The sequence below is a fragment of the Mesoplodon bidens genome (assembly GCF_964165515.1).
Source record: "Mesoplodon bidens genome assembly, chromosome: 1".
Classification (NCBI taxonomy): domain Eukaryota; kingdom Metazoa; phylum Chordata; class Mammalia; order Artiodactyla; family Ziphiidae; genus Mesoplodon; species Mesoplodon bidens.
Window position 1 is genome coordinate 195,020,255 of NC_138176.1, and position 18,878 is coordinate 195,039,132.

The window sequence follows — 18,878 nt, forward strand, 5'->3', positions numbered from 1 at the left end:
TAGAGGGGTGGGATAGGGAGGGTGGGAGGGAGGGAGATGCAAGAGGGAAGAGATATGGGAACATATGTATATGTATAACTGATTCACTTTGTTGTAAAGCAGAAACTAACATACCATTGTAAAGCAATTATACTCCAATAAAGATGTTAAAAAAAAAAAAAAGTCCCAGGGGCAGTTCCTGGCCTAGAGGAGCAAATGTAAAACCTCTCAGAACATGCCCAATTTGGAACCTCTGGATTTCCACAGGTTAAGAGTACATTTACAAAATAAAATCACCGAACAGGAAAGAATGGCACCATAAGGAAAAATTCAGAGTCGATAAACAGATTTAGACCCCCAAAAGACTTCAGATACTGGATTTATCAGCCATAGATATAGAATTAAATATGTATGAATTGCCCAAAGAAAAAGATACAAACAAAAGAAAAAGAATTAAGAATAAGAATCCATCAAAATTACCAAGCATATCTAAAAAAGAACAAAGTAGGACTTTGGAAATGAAAAACATAGTAATTAAAATTAAAAACTCAATGGTTTTTACAAAAGATTACACAGAGCCGAAGTGAAAATTAGTAAATAGGAAGAGAGTTTCAAATCCCAGAAAAAGAGGACAGAAGTAATATTCAAAGAGTCCATGAAGTAAATTTTCAGATCAGAAAGATACACATCACAAATCTAAGAATCACAATGTATACTAGCAGGACAAATACAAAGACACATCTAGATACATTATAGTGAAACTACAGAACAGATGAGATCTTAAAAGCAGAAGAGAAAAAGGAGATCTGTAGGAAGGAAAGACTGCAGCTGTACTGAAGTACAAAGGAAACCAGATGACAGTGGAATAACAACTTCAAAACACCAAGAGAAAACCAACTAGAATTGTATCTAGTACAACTATCAGGTATAACAGTACATGTATTTACTGAGTGTAAACTTTAAGTGTTCTCACCACACACACAAAGGTAGGTAACTGTGAGGTAATGGATGTGTTAATTAACCTGCATAACAATATGCATATGTCAAATCATCAAAATATATACAATTTTGTCAATTACACTTCAATAAAGCTGAAAAAATTAAAAATGACAGTAAAATAAAGACATTTTTCAGATGAACCAAAACTGAGATTACTTGAACAGAATTTCCCTCATATAACTTCTAGAAATACATCCTTTAGCAAAAAATTAGTTCAGAAGGAATGTCTGAGATACACAAAAGAAATATGATCAAAGTAAACCCAAATAAATATTTAATAATGTTTGAATGTGGGTTGGGAAATAACTGAAATACTGAACAAAGGTTGGAAAGAAAGGTGATGAATTTCAGTGTTCTAAGGTCCTCATTGTTCAGAAAGACATTAAACACATTGATTAACTTTAGATTGTTAACTACGCCGTAAAAATTCCAAGGTTAACCACTAAAAGAAGGAGGTGGAGGGGAAACACAAAAAACCTTCATTTAAAAAAAAGTTCCTGGACAACAGTGGTAAAATTTCTGACCAGTAATCCTCACCCCTCCAAAAACATAAATCAGCCAGGGTAAGTAGGATAACAAAATTTTTAAAACAATATCCTGTTCAAACTAGGTGTTTCAGGAACCCCACAATTTGAGCAGATATAAGACCTGCGCAATATTAATAACTGAGCAGGGGGAAAGCAAGCAGTATGTGAATCACAAGAGAGCCAAAGGCACTCACTGGGATATTTGGAGGACCAACTCCAGAACAGCACTGTAACTGGAAGGTGTCTTTGCCTTCTCCAATAGCAAGAGAGAACAAAGGGTCGGAGGCAGGTCTGAAAGGGCTGGGCCTCATGAACTCTTCAAAACTAACCAATACAAGTTCCAGTCCAGGATAAAGCCCCTATGAACAGACAGAATCAAATACATATCTGAAAATACACTACTTAAAAATAAAACGTTCAATTTTTTTAATTAGCATAAATGTACATCAGAAAACCTCAACATACACACACACACACACAGAAAACTAACCACAATATGGAATGGTAACACACTTCCGTCTATTGATAGGTCAAACAACCAAAAGAAAAAAACAGCAATATATAGAAGACTGAGAATACAATTAGCTAGTTTGATATGATGTACAAATACAGAAACTGCATTACATTAGTCAGGCTTTTCAAGAATACACAAATAACAAATTTTAACATAACAGGCAATAAAACAAGTCTCAATACATTTCCATGAAGTGGAGTCAAATAGATCATGATCAGACCAAAGTAAAGAAAAAAACATACTTGGTAATTTTAAAATATACTTCTAAATTCACAGATCAAAAGAAAACATGGAATGAACATTTACAAAATGTTTAGAAGTGAACATTAATGAAAACAGTACAAATAAAACTTGTGGGATCCAGCAAATGATATTTTAAAAAGTAAATCTTACCAAAATGGACTTAAAACAAAAACCCTAAAAGGTCATATAACCAATAAGATATTGAATTGGTAGTTAATTTTTCCTCAAAAGGTGGTAGGTTCAGGTGGTTTTACAAGTAAGTTCTATTAAATGTTTGAGAAATGGATTATTTCAATGTTAAATAATTCAGAGAATAGAAAAGAGAGAATACTTTGTAATTCATTCTATGTGTCACTCAGCTCTTGGTTAGACAGACTGACCAATGGAATAGAAGAGAAAGTCCCAGATGTTTACTTACATGGAAATTTGCCATGAGGATAAAGTTCAGAGGTAAGCATGGATTAGTCACTAAACGGTGTGAAGAAAACTGGCTATCCACACAGTAAAAAAATGAATTTTTTCTCTCTCACACATACACAAATCAATTCCAGGTGGACTAAAGACTATATATGAGACTTTCTGACTTTCAGAAGAGACAATAAATTTCTTAAGACACAAAAAAGAACATGTGAGTACATTAAAGTTAAGAAGTTTTCTTTATCAAAAAACAAAGTGAAAAGCCATAAACTAGAAGATATGTGCAATAAAAATAAATGGAAATATTAGTATCCTATTATGAAGAACTCATGTAAATGAGAAAAAAATAGAAAAAATGGAAAAAGGACATCAAGAAGCATTTCACAGGAGAAACTGGAAAGACTAATAATCATGGAAACATGTTCAGCTCAACAATCAAGAAAATGCAAATTAAAGCCACAATAAAATATCTTACACCTAACAGATTGGCAAGAATCAGGTCTTACAATAGAAAGTAAATAATAAATTATAATGTAAACTCACACAACCATTTTGGAAAATAATTTTACATTACCTTATAAAACTGCTATGAAGCTGATCAAGCATATGTCTTACAACCAACTCTGCTTTTAGGTTTATACTCTAAAGAAACTTGCACATGTGTACCAAGAAACTGTATATGTGTTCATTTTAGCACTGTAAAAGCAAAAATATGGAAAACTATACCCAACATAAATTATAAAAATAAACCTGTTGAATGAAAAGATCAAATTACTAAGACTACATACAGAATACTATTTTTTATAAAGCTCACCAACAAAAGTAAACAATATGTGGCTTTGGTATATTTGTATAAAAACAAAAGAAAAAAAGCAAAGGAATGAATGATTGGTTCAGGACAGTACTCACCTCTGGGGAGAAGGGGAGGCTGGGGATTGGAATAGAGAAGGAACACAAAGGGAGAGTCAATACTACCAGAAATGTTCTAGTTAATTAGGGAGTGAATACACAGGTGTTTTATTACTATGCTTAATAACTTCAATGTTACATATATTTTTGTATATGTATCAAATATTACATACAGACATATAGTGATCAGTGGTTACCAGAGGCAATGTAGCGGGTGGGAGAAATGGGTAAAGGGGGTCAAAAGGTACAAATTTCCAGTTACAAAATAAATAAGTCCTGGGGATATAACATACACCATTGTGACTATAGTTAATAAAAAAAGTTATTATAAAGTGACTGGTGGGACTTCCCTGGTGGCACAGTGGTTAAGGATCCGCCTGCCAATGCAGGGGACACGGGTTTGAGCCCTGGTCCGGGAAGATCCCACATGCCGTGGAGCAAATAAGCCCGTGCACCACAACTACTGAAGCCCGCTCGCCTCGAGCCTGTGCTCCTCAACAAGAGCAGCCACTGCAATGAGAAGCCGCTGCTCGCCGGACCTAGAGAAAGCCCGCGCATAGCAACAAAGACCCAACACAGCCATCAATCAATCAATCAATCGACTGGTGAAGACTATACATTAAACAAATTGTAGTTATTAATATTCCCCATGACTACTACCCAAATTTAAGAAACTCCTTATGGTTCAGATGGACTAAATTTAGCCAACCAATAAGACAATGGAAAAATGACTTGTTAAAACAACAAAAACCACCAGAATTTTTGCATTAAAATAGTTTCCTTTCAAAGAACCCCCCCCTTATTTTCATACCTATGACTCATGTATTTTGCAACTAGAAGTCTGTACCTCATAATCTCCCTCACCTATTTCTCTCCCCTCTCTCCATCCTCCTCTCTGGCAACCACCTGTTTATTTTCTGTATCTATAACTCTGTTTCTGTTATGTTCATGCGTTTTTTTTTTAGATTCCACATATAACTGAAATCATACAGTATTTGACTTTCTAAAGATGATATAGACTTCTTTCACTGAAGTTACTATTGCTCAGGGTAATTTTAGAAATCTTCTATTGGAACTGTTTACTTTGGAAAATTTTTTTTCCAGTAGAGGAAAACCTAATTCTTTGAGGATAGATTTAACCTGTGATAGCCATAAAATATTTTGAATCAAGTCTGATGAATAAAGTACATAGGGCCATTATTAAGATTCTGGTCCAAATTAACATATAACTATGATAAGACTAATTCTCTTGGATGACTTACAAATGGATCTTCAGGTTGTTTTCAAAGAGAAGTTTCAGAAAAGTTTTTAGCAATGGCAAGTAGAAAAACATAATTATAGTTTCATGAGGTTACTAATTGGAAGGACAACATCTTAATGCATAAAGAATCTTATTTCTATATAGTACAAGTCTACAATTGCTGAAGAAACAATTGCTCAAATCAGTTGCCTTTAACCTTTAATTTTTGTACAGGTTAACAAAAATCTTCCTATTTTCAGTTAAACATAAAAGATCTTTTCTTTGAGGAGAAAAGTATTCCAGCAACTACTAAATCAATTTTGTATTTGAAGGATCAAGAATAAACAATTACATAGTTTTGAAAAGATTCTATAAAAGCAATCAAACAATGAAAAGCAAAGTTATGAACACTATATAGGAAGAAGTTCCTATTCATAATAGGTACATGCAACATATTTTGAATCAATAAATAGCAACTTTCTGATCTCAGTACTTGGTAGTATATATGATAATTTATTATTTTGATTTGCTGGAATACTACTACACTAATACATGGTTTTAAGAAAATATTATAGAGAAGTTTTATTGCCACTTGTTTACTCCACATAAAGGAGAAAAAGAGACAGAGTCAATGACATCCCAACATAATTTCTTTAGAAGTCTGATATGAGAAACCACAGAAAACTTTTTTTTTTTTTTTTTTTGCGGTACGTGGGCCTCTCACTGCCGTGGCCTCTACCGTTGCAGAGCACAGGCTCCAGACGCGCAGGCTCATCGGCCATGGCTCACGTGCCCAGCCGCTCCACGGCACGTGGGATCTTCCCGGACCGGGACACGAACCCATGTCCCCTGCATCGGCAGGCGGACTCTCAACCACTGCGTCACCAGGGAAGCCCCTAAATGCATTTTCTATGATATAAGACATGGAGAAAAAAGGAACAAAACTCTCAAGTGTACCATTTGCAAGAGCAGTTTATGCAATTTCAACAATCTCTTATCTAGGCATTTAACAGCACTGTAAGTTTAAAATGCATTTAGGAATTAAGAGAATGAATAATACTCCTTAGAGTACACAGTTTATTCAAACATTTAAAAATAAATTAGCTACACAGAATATAATGAAATTAGTCAAAAACAGTATCAAGTAATTTGTTTTTAAAGTGGCAGCACAACACAGTAAAAGCAGTGGCTTTAATAACTATTTGGGAGAATCACACAGAAGCAACTAGAAATACTTTTCAAAGAAATATGCAAATTTTTACTTTTTCTTTTTTCCATTTAGAATTTAGAATTTTAGCTCTACTTTATGTCTTTTTGGTAGGTGATATTAACATCTGAGGTTAAAGGGACAGGCCTCACAATTAAGTAGCCGTCTTCTTTGAATATTTCATCCTTCTGTTCCTATGAATATAATCACCTTTCAGTTGCATGATTCCTTCAGCCTGATTCACATTTCATATCTCAAAGAATATGTTTTTAATAAAGAGACTGTGCATATTGACTCTACTATTAATCTTTTCATACCATTGTCAGGTCCTTCAAGGCTGTGCTTCTGACTACCCACACATGATGTAACAGCCAGCCACATGTTCCATTTACTTCACTTTACTTCCCTTATGAGTAGTTCATATTTTATGGGTAGCTAGGGTACCAACTTAGTAATGTTAGATGACTACTGTATAGATAAAACCAGTAATGGAAATGTAACACCTTCATGTTCCTAAATGCTATACACATGACAAAGGCAGAAATATGTTAAAGAAAAAAACATTTTAAATAATCTTAGAAAAAATAAAAGATCCCTTCCCCCACAAAAATACATGTAACACACTAGTAACCATACCTAGACAAGCATTATAATACAAGAACTCCATTAGACATAAGAAATAGCTGAAGCCAGGTTTTGAGCCTTATTCTCCACATCCAGCCAGCTGTAGCCAGTCCACTGAGTGCTACGGAGTTAAATGCTTTTGGGATTGACTGAAATATGGTTACAATTGTACAAGAGAACACTGGTTCAGATCCAGCAATGACTTATGGACTTGCCCACAGGCTGACAGCAAAAAATTGGGAACATTTAAATCTGCTTCACGACAGACCTTTATCTGCTAGCTGAGACCACTTACAATTTTTTCTTATTTTTTGATCTAATATACCCAAGGCACTGGCTTTTGTAATGTGGCCTTCTGCCTTACTGTACTGACAAGCCTAGGCTGCCATTTAATAAGGACCATCACAGCTACTAGGCAATGAGCTTCAGGGCTGGACAGATGGAGTAGTGTTCTTCACTGCCCCAGCTTCCTTGTGAACAAGATGACCGACAGCAGTAAACTATACTAAACTCTAAGGCATGACTAAAGGAAAATTTAGGAAGGCCTAAAAGAGAGGTACCAAACTTGCACTGCAAATACAAAATATAATATTTTAATATTCTTCATAAATATTTATAAAAATATATACATATAACAAACAAGACACTTTATAACGCTGGTAAAACCATGAAGAGCTGTTAGATCAGTAGATGTATCAATATCCTGGGCTTTAAAGTAATGTAAAGAAATATTTTCAATTAAAGTTCAATAAATATACTGGAGAGAATTAAATATAACAGGAAAAACAGTTTCAATCTTTCTGTTTTTACAATATCTTTTATTGGTAATGATGGACTTGAAGTAATCAACAGTTCAACTACAGTCTATAAAGGGTTTTTGTAAAAATGTATTCATTTTCTGAAAATAAATAAATCCAGACTCTGTGCAGTTTAGAAAAACTATGATGGTGGCAAACAGCAAAATAGAAAGATAATAAATCTTGGGTTCAAAATGAAATGACTAAATCAAAGAAGAGTGTTAAACATATTTTTGCAGTCTCCTCATTAGGGAGTCGTGTAATGGACACCATTCCCTCTCAAGGCTCTCGAATGGGCACTAGAATAATGTCGACTTTAAAGCCTTCTCCTCTAATATCCCCTCTGGTCCAATTTTTGATTATGAAAAAAATCCTTTTGGCATGCAATGAAAAAATAAAACTGCAGGTTCGTTCAGAAGGAATTAGTTCAGTTAGATCTTTTGGTGTCCTAACAATTCAAACTGAAGTTAAGGGCTTCCTACAGCATTCCTATAAGCTTCTGAAAACACAACCAAAGGGCACTCAGAAAGATGAAACATTTTTCTTATTTCTGTAAATATCCAAGGAATTGAAAACTCAACACCTAGAAAAAAGCAAGGCATAAATTCATCAGCACCAAGTAGAAAAGATCTTCAAATGGAGCAGGTCTGTTATGTGTCCTGATATCCTTGTGTTGATGAATACGTTCCAATCTCCCCTCTAGGAAAAATCCACTGCCTTCATTTTATAACTTCATTTTACATTTTGATTCATCCACACTTTAAAAAAAAAGGAATTTCAAGGTTTTGGCACTCCTTTAAACACATTTTTTTTGGAGGAGATATGGTTTCAGGTTAGAGTGTCTTCCTTCCCTACTTCATTATTTGTTAAAGTGGGAAGTATCAACTTTATTACTAGTAGTTTCAACTACCATTTCAAAAGTTGCACTTAGTCACAATACAACAGTTTACATTTAAATGAGACTCTAGTAGTAGTTAAAACTGTTCAAAGGTGGCCATTACAAAATACTGGTAGTCTTTCTTGCCTATGAGATGTTATTAAATTGTTGGTGGCTGGAACTCAAGTCACATACAGTCAACCACATTACTGGATCCATGACCTACATCTCGAATTTGGCTAGTTAAACAGGCACACACAGCTACACCTGCTCCAGCTCTGCAGTGAGACACAGATCCAACAAGTTCCCACCTGAAAAGATAGAGGAGAAAGGATGTTACTTTAAAACAAATCATGATTTACTTTACTCAAAAGACAAAACAAAAAATCCCTATTATGGGACTGGTTTTGAAAGATAGTAAGCTATCCTCAAAGTTTTCTATTAACTACATGTAGCAGTATTTTAGCACTCTGGGATAATCTGTTACCAGAAGATCCCATTAAGGTGTAAAGGAAATAAAAATTACCTATTCAGCACTGGATCAAATGCTTCTACTGTATTTAAGTATGCATTGCCATTATGACCACCAACTGCAAAGATTTTGCCCATCACTGTTGCGATCCCCACTCCACCTCTGGGAGTGGTAAGGGCTGCTACATAATCCCACTTGTTGTTTCGAGGATCATACCGCTCAACTGAACTCAGAGGAGAATTATCATCAAAACCACCTATATAAAGAAAGATTTTTAAAATAGCATTATGTTTCATAGAAATTAACCATTAAATTTCAATTCAATAGCTTCTACAAATCAATCTTTTCAAAACATTTTAGAAAACCCCAACATCTATCACTACTACCAACTCCTATTATACATTTACTACAATTCAAGATAATTTAAATAGTATTTTCCTCAATATTAGGATTAAAAATCTTAAAGTGAGAGAAACTAAAGTCCCTATATTTAAGCAGATAATTTAGGAGAAAAAAAACCCCATGGACATTCATATAATTTTCCCTTAGCTTCCTAGAGACAAGGAAGAAAGTACTGAGATTCCTTCTCTCTGTGTGTACATGTATATATTAGATTTTTAAACAGTAAGAAGGCTTGAGAAGACAATAAACTACACTAAGTCACTTGACTCACTTAGATATAAGTCAAAGTTTTCCAACTGTTTCCCTTAGTATTATAATCGTAATCATAATTACAGAGATGGTGGACTATGACTGAATTGTTACCCATTTTTGCCAAAACTACATCTTCATGCTACCTATTCTAGATGCCGACAGTCCTCTCTATAAATCATCTTAACAATGTTACTTATTATTTTCCTGATTGTTAAACACAGAGACTGCTATTTTAACAGTGCTCTTTCCTTTAAAAATATATGTGTGTCTTTTTAGGCTCCATCTCAGTCTACATGAGTAATAGGTCTCCCTGATGACTAAGCCTATTTTCCTGAGGACAGAAGTGTTGATATTATGACGGTCTATTTAGAAACAAGGTCAGGTTAAAAAAAAAAATCAACAAAGTTAACTTCTCTAATGGGTTTAATTTTATTAAATCAACTGAGGTAAAAATTCACTGATCGGGACTTCCCCAGTGGTGCAGTGGTTACGAATCTGCCTGCCAATGCAGGGGACACAGGTTCGAGCCCTGGTCCGGGAAGATCCCACATGCCGTGGAGCAACTAAGCCCACGAGTCACAACTACTGAGCCTGCACTCTAGAGCCCGCGAGCCACAACTACTGAGCCCGTGCACCACAACTACTGAAGCCCACGTGCCTAGAGCCTGTGCTCCACAAGAAAAGAAGCCACAGCAATGAGAAGCCCGCGCACCACAACAAAGAGTAGCCCCCGCTAGACACAACTAGCGGAAGCCCACGCACAGCAACAAAGAATCAACACAGCCAAGACTTAATTAATTAAAAAATAAAATTCACTGATCTTAGTTCATAATTCAGTGACTTTTAACAAATGTAATAGTGTTATCACCACCACAACCATGATAAAAAAACATTTTTCACTATAACAAAGGCTCTACTTTTTTTTTTTTTTTTTTTTTTTTTTTTTGCGGTACGCGGGCCTCTCACTGTTGTGGCCTCCCCCGCTGCGGAGCACAGGCTCCGGACGCGCAGGCCCAGCGGCCATGGCCCACGGGCCCAGCCGCTCCGCGGCACGTGGGATCCTCCCAGACCGGGGCACGAACCCGTGTCCCCTGCATCGGCAGGCGGACTCTCAACCACTGCACCACCAGGGAAGCCCGGGATTAAGTTTTTAATACAGGGTAGTTATATTTTTCATGGTCCTCTTTTTCATGGGCTCCCTATCATTTCCCTAGCTAATGCATATAAATTTTGAACAAAGAACTCAAAGCAGAGGAACAGAAAAGGGAGGATGCAATTAGCTTCCTGTACATAGTTACCTTCAAAGTTTTCTTATTCAAATCAGTTGTACCTGTTTTAAGTAGAACTTGAATGACCAAGAGGGTTTTTATTTTAAGGTTCAACCTGAGTCAGTCTTATTTTTACCATGTCTGTTCTACTATAAGTGCCCAGAAGATTTAACAAGTAACAGCAACAATGATACTCCTGTTGAGATATAACATATGTCAATGCCCTTGCTAGATAGGGAGCTGAGAGAGGTAGCAATGATGTAGTGTAAGAACACTGGGTTCTCACAGACCCTGCTTCAAATTCCAGCCTTGACAACTTATTTAGGCCTGTGACAATATTATTCACTCTCTCAGTCTCTCACTACCTCAAAGAGCTGCTGTGATGATCAGGCTAGACTGAAAAGGTAAAAAATTATGTTATTTCTCTTCTTTAATACACATAAGCACTGAAATAGTGTTACTTCTATTACTTGTAGATGTTTAAGTGCTAACAATATCCCACTCTCTTATCAAGAACTCTAAGTTTTTTTTTTTAACATCTTTATTGGAGTATAATTGCTTTACAATGGTGTGTTAGTTTCTGCTTTATAACAAAGTGAATCAGTTATACATATACATATGTTCCCATATCTCTTCCCTCTTGCGTCTCCCTCCCTCCCACCCTCCCTATCCCACCCCTCTAGGTGGTCACAAAGCACCGAGCTGATCTCTCTGTGCTATGCGGCTGCTTCCCACTAGCTATCTATTTTACGTTTGGTAGTATATATATGTCCATGCCACTCTCTTTGTCACAGCTTACCCTTCCCCCTCCCCGTATCAAGTCCATTCTCTAGTAGGTCTGTGTCTTTATTCCTGTCTTACCCCTAGGTTCTTCATGACATTTTTTTCCCTTATATTCCATATATATGTGTTAGCATACGGTATTTCTTTTCCTCCTTCTGACTTACTTCACTCTGTATAACTGACTCTAGGTCCATCCACCTCACTACAAATAACTCAATTTCATTTCTTTTTATGGCTGGGTAATATTCCATCATATATATGTGCCACATCTTCTTTATCCATTCATCTGTTGATGGACACTTAGGTTGCTTCCACGTCCTGGCTATTTTAAATACAGCTGCAATGAACACTGTGGTACATGATTCTTTTTGAACTATGGTTTTCTCAACTATGGTTTTCTCAGGGTATACGCCCAGTAGTGGGATTGCTGGGTGGTCATATGGTAGTTCTATTTTTAGTTTTTTAAGGAACCTCCATACTGTTCTCCATAGTGGCTGTATCAATTTACATTCCCACCAACAGTGTATGAGAGTTCCCTTTTCTCCACAACCTCTCCAGCATTTATTTTGTTTGTAGATTTTTTGATGATGGCCATTCTGACCAGTGTGAGATGATATCTCATTGTAGTTTTGATTTGCATTTCTCTAATGAGTAATGATATTGAGCATTCTTTCATGTGTTTGTTGGCAATCTGTATATCTTTGGAGAAATGTCTATTTAGGTCTTCTGCCCATTTTTGGATTGGGTTGTTTGCTTTTTTGATACTGAGCTGCATGAGCTGCTTGTAAATTTTGGAGATTAATCCTTTGTCAGTTGCTTCATTTGCAAATATTTTCTCCCATTCTGAGGGTTGTCTTTTGGTCTTGTTTATGGTTTCCTTTGCTGTGCAAAACCTTTTAAGTTTCATTAGGTCTCATTTGTTTATTTTTGCTTTTATTTCCATTTCTCTAGGAGGTGGGTCAAAAAGGATTTTTTTTCTTTTTTTCTTTTTTTTTTTTTGCGGTACGCGGGCCTCTCACTGTTGTGGCCTCTCCCATTGCGGAGCACAGGCTCCAGACGCACAGGCTCAGCGGCCATGGCTCATGGGCCCAGCCGCTCTGCGGCATGTGGGATCTTCCCGGACTGGAGCACAAACCCGTGTCCCCTGCATCAGCAAGCGGACTCTCAACCATTGCGCCACCAGGGAAGCCCCAAAAAGGATTTTGCTGTGATTTATGTCATGGAGTGTTCTATGTTTTCCTCTAAGAGTTTAATAGCATTTGGCCTTACATTTAGGTCTTTAATCCATTTTGAATTTATTTTTGTGTATGGTGTTAGGGAGTGTTCTAATTTCATTCTTTTACATGTAGCTGTCCAGTTTTCCCAGCACCACTTATTGAAGAGGCTGTCTTTTCTCCACTGTATATTCTTGCCTCCTTTATCAAAGATAAGGTGACCATATGTGCATGGGTTTATCTCTGGGCTTTCTATTCTGTTCCATTGATCTGTATTTCTATTTTTGTGCCAGTACCATACTGTCTTGATCACTGTAGCTTTGTAGTATAGTCTGAAGTCAGGGAACCCGATTCCTCCAGCTCCGCTTTTCCTCCATTTTTCTTTCTCAAGATTGCTTTGGCTATTCCCCTCCAACTCTATTATATAGTAAGTCAAAAAGCAATACAGAGACGCTAACTGCCATCATGCATATGAAATACCTATTGGTTTGCTTAGTCAACACAATTCCCTTGAAATGAAGACAAGAAAAGTAAAGTAAAAATACGGAGGTCGAGTTTTAAACATGAAAGATGAAGATGTAAACAAAGAAGCTTGAATATGAATCTTAAGAATTCAAAAGCAAATCTTAGGACTGATTCCACTTGGGCCTAAATGCAATGTAATTTGTGTTACTGACACTATCATTGTATGTCCTGTAAAACATTACACTAGAGAAATATCATCCACTCACCAACAACATATAAGCAACCATGGAGCTCACTAACTCCATTGCCTGCTCTTCGCTGACCCATTTCTTTAACTTCTATCCATTTATCGAGATGTGGATCATACCTCTCCACACTAGATAGAGAAGCTACTCCATCATTGCCACCTACTGCATAAACATGGTTCTAAATAAAGAAAGAAAAAAAAAACACAAGACATTAGATTTTGAATTGATTTACATGCTGTCCTAATGGTAGACCAGAATGTGCAAGAGAGCAGTATTTCATGAAATAATCTGGTGTGTAATCAATATCTGCATACTGGAAATATGAATACATCAGACCTTTCCTTATTTGGTTAGGGATGTGATGCAATGCAATCCAGTGAGCAAGCTGCCACATAACTTACCACAAGAGCCACAGAGCCAACTCCTCCACGGGGAGTATTCATTGGTGCCACTGTACTCCACTGATCAGATTCTATGTCATATCTCTCAACATCGTTGAAGCAAGTGTTGTCATCTAACCCTCCAATTGCATAAATTGGGCCTCCCAAGGAGGCCAAGGCAATTCCTCGCCTGCAAAAACAATAAAAGACACTTCAGCATTCCATTTGTTTCCAGAAAAAAGGTAGCAAAATAATTGTGCTAATGTACCCATTTATCACATTAAACGTCAATGTGGCTTTTTCCCGTTATTTTTAGATTTATCAAAGCTTCTGAATAGGTGGCTACAGGGTTGCCAAATTGTGCAAGTCTATGTGAACAGTGCCCTCTGGAGTTTTATAATGCATAGCCTACACAGGTTACTTTAAACTTAAATGAAATAATAAAGGAAAACCCAACAAAATACTATAAATGGAGTCCAAAACATTCAGTTAGTAAAACACTCAGTTGCATAATTAAGAGACTGATGAATTGACAGAGATGGTCTGCTACAGAGGTCAGAAGTCAATCTCATTACTAAATTCACGTAATTGCAGAGCACATTTTGTTGCAGTGTTTCATTACATCACACAAAAGAACATCAATTTTATATTACAAGCTTTATATCACATTGCTTAACTTCTGAAGTGCATCTATTTATCTTGGAACAGAAGAGACTTAGCCCATGTTAAAAGCTAATTCATCATGATGGTGACTGAAAAAAAAATTATACCAATTTCTTAAAAAACACACTGCAGCAATCAAAAGTTGAACTATTCTAAAATTTATCTGTCACTGACTTGGTATATACTTTGGATAATGTGTATTGTTTAAACCTTTACTACCTTGCTTCTTCATCTGTCACCCATCTGAGAAAGCAGTAGACACAACTGATATTAATTTGTCAATACAGGTAATGCACCAAGAACAGTGACTAGCCCATATTCAGTGCTGTGTATTAGCTATTATTATTTCTGGAGAGAGCTGCTGCTCTACTGAGATTCTAACTCTCAGTTTACCAAAAGAGTATCCTAGGAAAGAATTCTTAAGGATAATGTTGTCATTCATTTTGTGTCCTTAACTTCTTTTCCCTTGAGTATAAAGCAATGACTTACAAAATACTGTGGTTATAAAAACTTTCAGGTGTGGGTGAACACATGTGTGTACACTCTAGAATATATGAGTGTTATATCATGGCAGAAGTGAGTATACCATATAATTCCCCCCTCCCTCCACCCCCTAAACCACAAGACCATAAGACACTATTGATTATTTCTTACTCCTCAAAACTCTCTTGATTTTTGTGACATCACATGTTTGAGTTTCCTCCTCCATTACATCTCTGGCTGGTACTTTTCAGCTTCCTTTACCAGTGCCTTCTTCTCTATTCTGTCACTGAATTATGAAGTTCCCTAAGGCCTCTTATCACCCTATACTCTCTCTGTAGGCAATTTCATTCTTTCCATGGATTTATAACTCTAATATGTATTTCCAGACATATATACAGCTTCTACTTCAAATCTGTGTGTCTGGATCTTCAATCTTAACTTTAACCTGAAGTGAAACTTACTGTCTACCTCCCTGTGCTAGGCAGATTTTAAGATGTCTTCCTCCACAACATTCACCCTCTGGTTTTACTCCTATGATTATGCTACATTACATGGCAAAGTGGAGATTACCTGAATGAGTTTAATCTAACCACGTAAGCCCTATAAAAGCAGAGAGGTTTCTCCAGCTGGTAGCAGATGACAGGTCAGAAACTCAAAGAACGTGGTGGATTCTGCAAGTCGCTGCTAGTTTGAAGATTGAGGGGAGCATTTGGAAAGGACCTCAGAATGGCTTCTAGGAGCTGAGAGTGATCCCTGGCCTACAGCCAGTAAAAACAAGAAACTCTGGTCCTTCAATCACAAAGAACTGCATTCTATCAATAACCTAAATGACCTTGGAAGTAGTTTCTTCCCCAGAGCCTCCATTAGAGCCTACAGCCTACACCTTGATTTTGGTCTTGTGGAGCCTAAGTGGAAAACTCAGTTAAAGTTGCTTGACTTCTGACCTATGGAACTGTGAACTAATTAATGGATGTTGTTCTAAGCTTCTAAGTTTGTCATAATTGGTTATACAGCAAGAGAAAACTAATATACCCATTAGAAGACAAACAAAAACTTTATCCTGTACACCACCTTGCTTTTCCTAATGCAGAAAGTCACACCACTATCCAAATCCAGTTGTTTAAGCCAGAAACTTAAGGATCATCTTAGCCTTACCTTATTGTTTTTTTTGCCTCCCACATCTAATTATCATAAAATCTTGTTGATTGTACACTTCTGAACTCTCTCTCAAATATGTCCTCTTTCCTCTCTCAACTTCTACCACTTTAGTCCAAGCCACTGTTATTTCTTTGACTAAAAATATTACAATAACCCTTTTGGTTTCCCAGACTGTTTTCACTCTGGTCTTCCTCAAATACATTCTCCATTTCATAGCAGAGGATCTTTGGAAAGAGAAATCTGATTCTATCACTCCCCTGCTATCAAAAAAAAAAAAATGTGTGTGTGTATTTCAAAGCACACCAGATTAAAAAATCTTGGCAAACTTGAAAGGCCCTTATTTTTTGCCTGCTATTTCAGCTGTATCTGTTGACACTATCCCCTTTGATCTGTCAGCCACATGGGACTTCTTTCAAGCTCTCTGCTCTCATTCATCTCCAGATTTTCAAAGGCTCTTCATCTTTTTCCATCCACCAACCTTACGCCACCCACCACTTAATGAGTCTAAATTCTTTTGTTCCTTCAGACCTTAGGTTAAATGGGACTCCACTCTCGAGCATTCTTTACTTTCGCTGGTGCTAGCATTATTACCCTTGTAATTATATCTTTATTTCTATCTTGCTTTTAGAATGTAAGCTCTATGGAGGTAGGGACCCTGACTGTCTTATTTATTGCTGTATCTTCAGCACTTGGTATATCTTGTAATGGGCATTTAACCAGTATTTGCTGAATAAATAAATCAACCCCTAGAGATGCTCTGTTAGGATGATGGGTTTCAATAAAACCATACCTTGAACAAACATCAGTATCCATTTTAGTGAAAAGATGAAAAAGAAAAGGGGGGAAAACCAGAAAACCAGGTATTTAACATGTGAATATTACTTTGGAATACACACTGAAACAATGATTTGGGGGGATACAAATTATAAAAACAAATAACATGAGAAAATAAATGCAGTTCTATTATTTTTTATAGAGTTGGAAAGCTACTGTAGTGCTCAGGGTATATTTTAGAAGATCAAAGAAATTCAACTGCTATTTTGTTAGACAAGTTTCACTCAATTCTCAGCTAAAAACCAGCTTAGCATGATAAAGAGGCAAGAGTATAAAGATTAAAAATGTACTTAAGGATTTTCTCCCCCATTTTAATTCATGTGTTAGAATTTAAACTGTTTGTGGTTACCATGTAGCATAAATCAAGCCCTACTAAAGTATTAAAATGTCATTTATAGATAAGTAGTGTATTTTAAGGCTAGGTTTTTCCCACTAAGATTCTTTCTCCTCATGAGTGAAAAAAAGGCCAAAAATCTCTTTTCAGCCGAACTCTCTTCACATTTCCATCTAATTTTTCATACTTCTAACACACAAGAAAACTAAGTTAAAAATACTATGTTAAATTCATCAAGAATAGAAAACTAGATGTCAATGTATGCCCATTTGCAAAATTATCTTCAGTTGAGCACCACTAGTACATAGGAACGCAACTATTTTTGAAACTTTTCTGAAAATTTTAAATTATTTCAAAATAAAAAGTTAAATAAATGCTCAGGTATGAGTCAAAACTATGACAATCATTATCATACTCAAAGACATGATTCTGTTCTTAATTTTCAGGAAAATTTTAAAAGTTATAATGAAGCATCACATTGGATGCTTTAACAAAATGTGTTTAGGAAGGTATTTAAAGTTTCTAAAAATGCAGAGTAAAAAATTAGCCCTTTCAGTTATAGGAAGCTTTCTTTATTTTCCACCAACAAATCAAAATAAATGTCCATGCTCATCTACCTCTTTGTGTTCATTGATGCCTTCATCATCCATTTATTAGTGAGAGGATCAAACATCTCCATACTACCTAAATGTTCATTTCCATCATGTCCACCCACTGCATACACTTTACCTGTCAAGTAGAGAAGTATTTTCATTTGTTTCCAAATAAATAAATTTATATATAATCAATATATAATTAAAATAGCACAATAAATTAACTTTCAACAAATCTTCTTCTGTTCAACATTATGATCAAGTCACTTCAGTAGTCAAATGAAAATAAATGTAAGCTTCTGCTTAATAAAATGCCTGAAACATGCTGTTTTACAAGTTATTTAAATGTTCAAACATTATCCTGCCCTTAGTTTTCCCAACTTTTTATTACTTAGTAGATGATATCACTAATCATCCTTGCAAAGAATGTTTAATAAAATGAAAAAATGTTCTTGTATAAAGAAAATATAAAACTCTTAATATATCAAACCTTTCTAAATGAAACAAATAAAAATTGGAACTATTAACATACCAAAATGGTAACTGTAACTATTTAGGTGTCTGGGTTACGGATGATTTTTTTTTTTTTTTTTTTTTTTTTTTTTGCTGTATGTGGGCCTCTCACTGTTGTGGCCTCTCCCGTTGCGGAGCACAGGCTCCGGACGCGCAGGCCCAACGGCCACGGCTCACGGGCCCAACCGCTCCGCGGCATGTGGGATCCTCCCAGACCGGGGCACGAACCCGCGTCCCCTGCACTGGCAGGCGGACCCTCAACCACTGCGCCACCAGGGAAGCCCCTGATTTTTGTTTTTTATTAAATATGTTTTCATATTTCCCCCCAAAGCATTTATACTTTTATAATTGGAAGAAAAGTGACTTTTTAATTCTCCTAACAATTTATCCATGGTTCTGCAATTAATTCATTTTTAGTAACCAGGTAAAAAAACCTCATTTCAATAATAATAATTAGGTATAGAAAAAAGTTAATATATATTT

The 18,878-nt window shown here is 36.1% G+C and overlaps 1 protein-coding gene across 8 annotated transcripts in view; it reads right to left on the reverse strand.

Annotated features, from left to right (window-relative positions):
• Positions 1-7,456: 7,456 nt before the first annotated feature.
• Positions 7,457-18,878, reverse strand: part of KLHL8 (kelch like family member 8) — a 50,663-nt gene continuing 39,241 nt past the window's right edge. For all 8 annotated transcript variants that reach the window (XM_081238258.1, XM_081238257.1, XM_081238259.1 and 5 more), the window contains 5 exons: positions 17,907-18,018; positions 13,839-14,007; positions 13,456-13,615; positions 8,860-9,061; positions 7,457-8,644 (listed from right to left, as the gene is read on the reverse strand). In XM_081238258.1, coding sequence (XP_081094384.1) covers positions 8,521-8,644; positions 8,860-9,061; positions 13,456-13,615; positions 13,839-14,007; positions 17,907-18,018 — 767 coding nt within the window. In that variant the 3' untranslated portion in view covers positions 7,457-8,520. The remainder of the gene's footprint in view (positions 8,645-8,859; positions 9,062-13,455; positions 13,616-13,838; positions 14,008-17,906; positions 18,019-18,878) is intronic.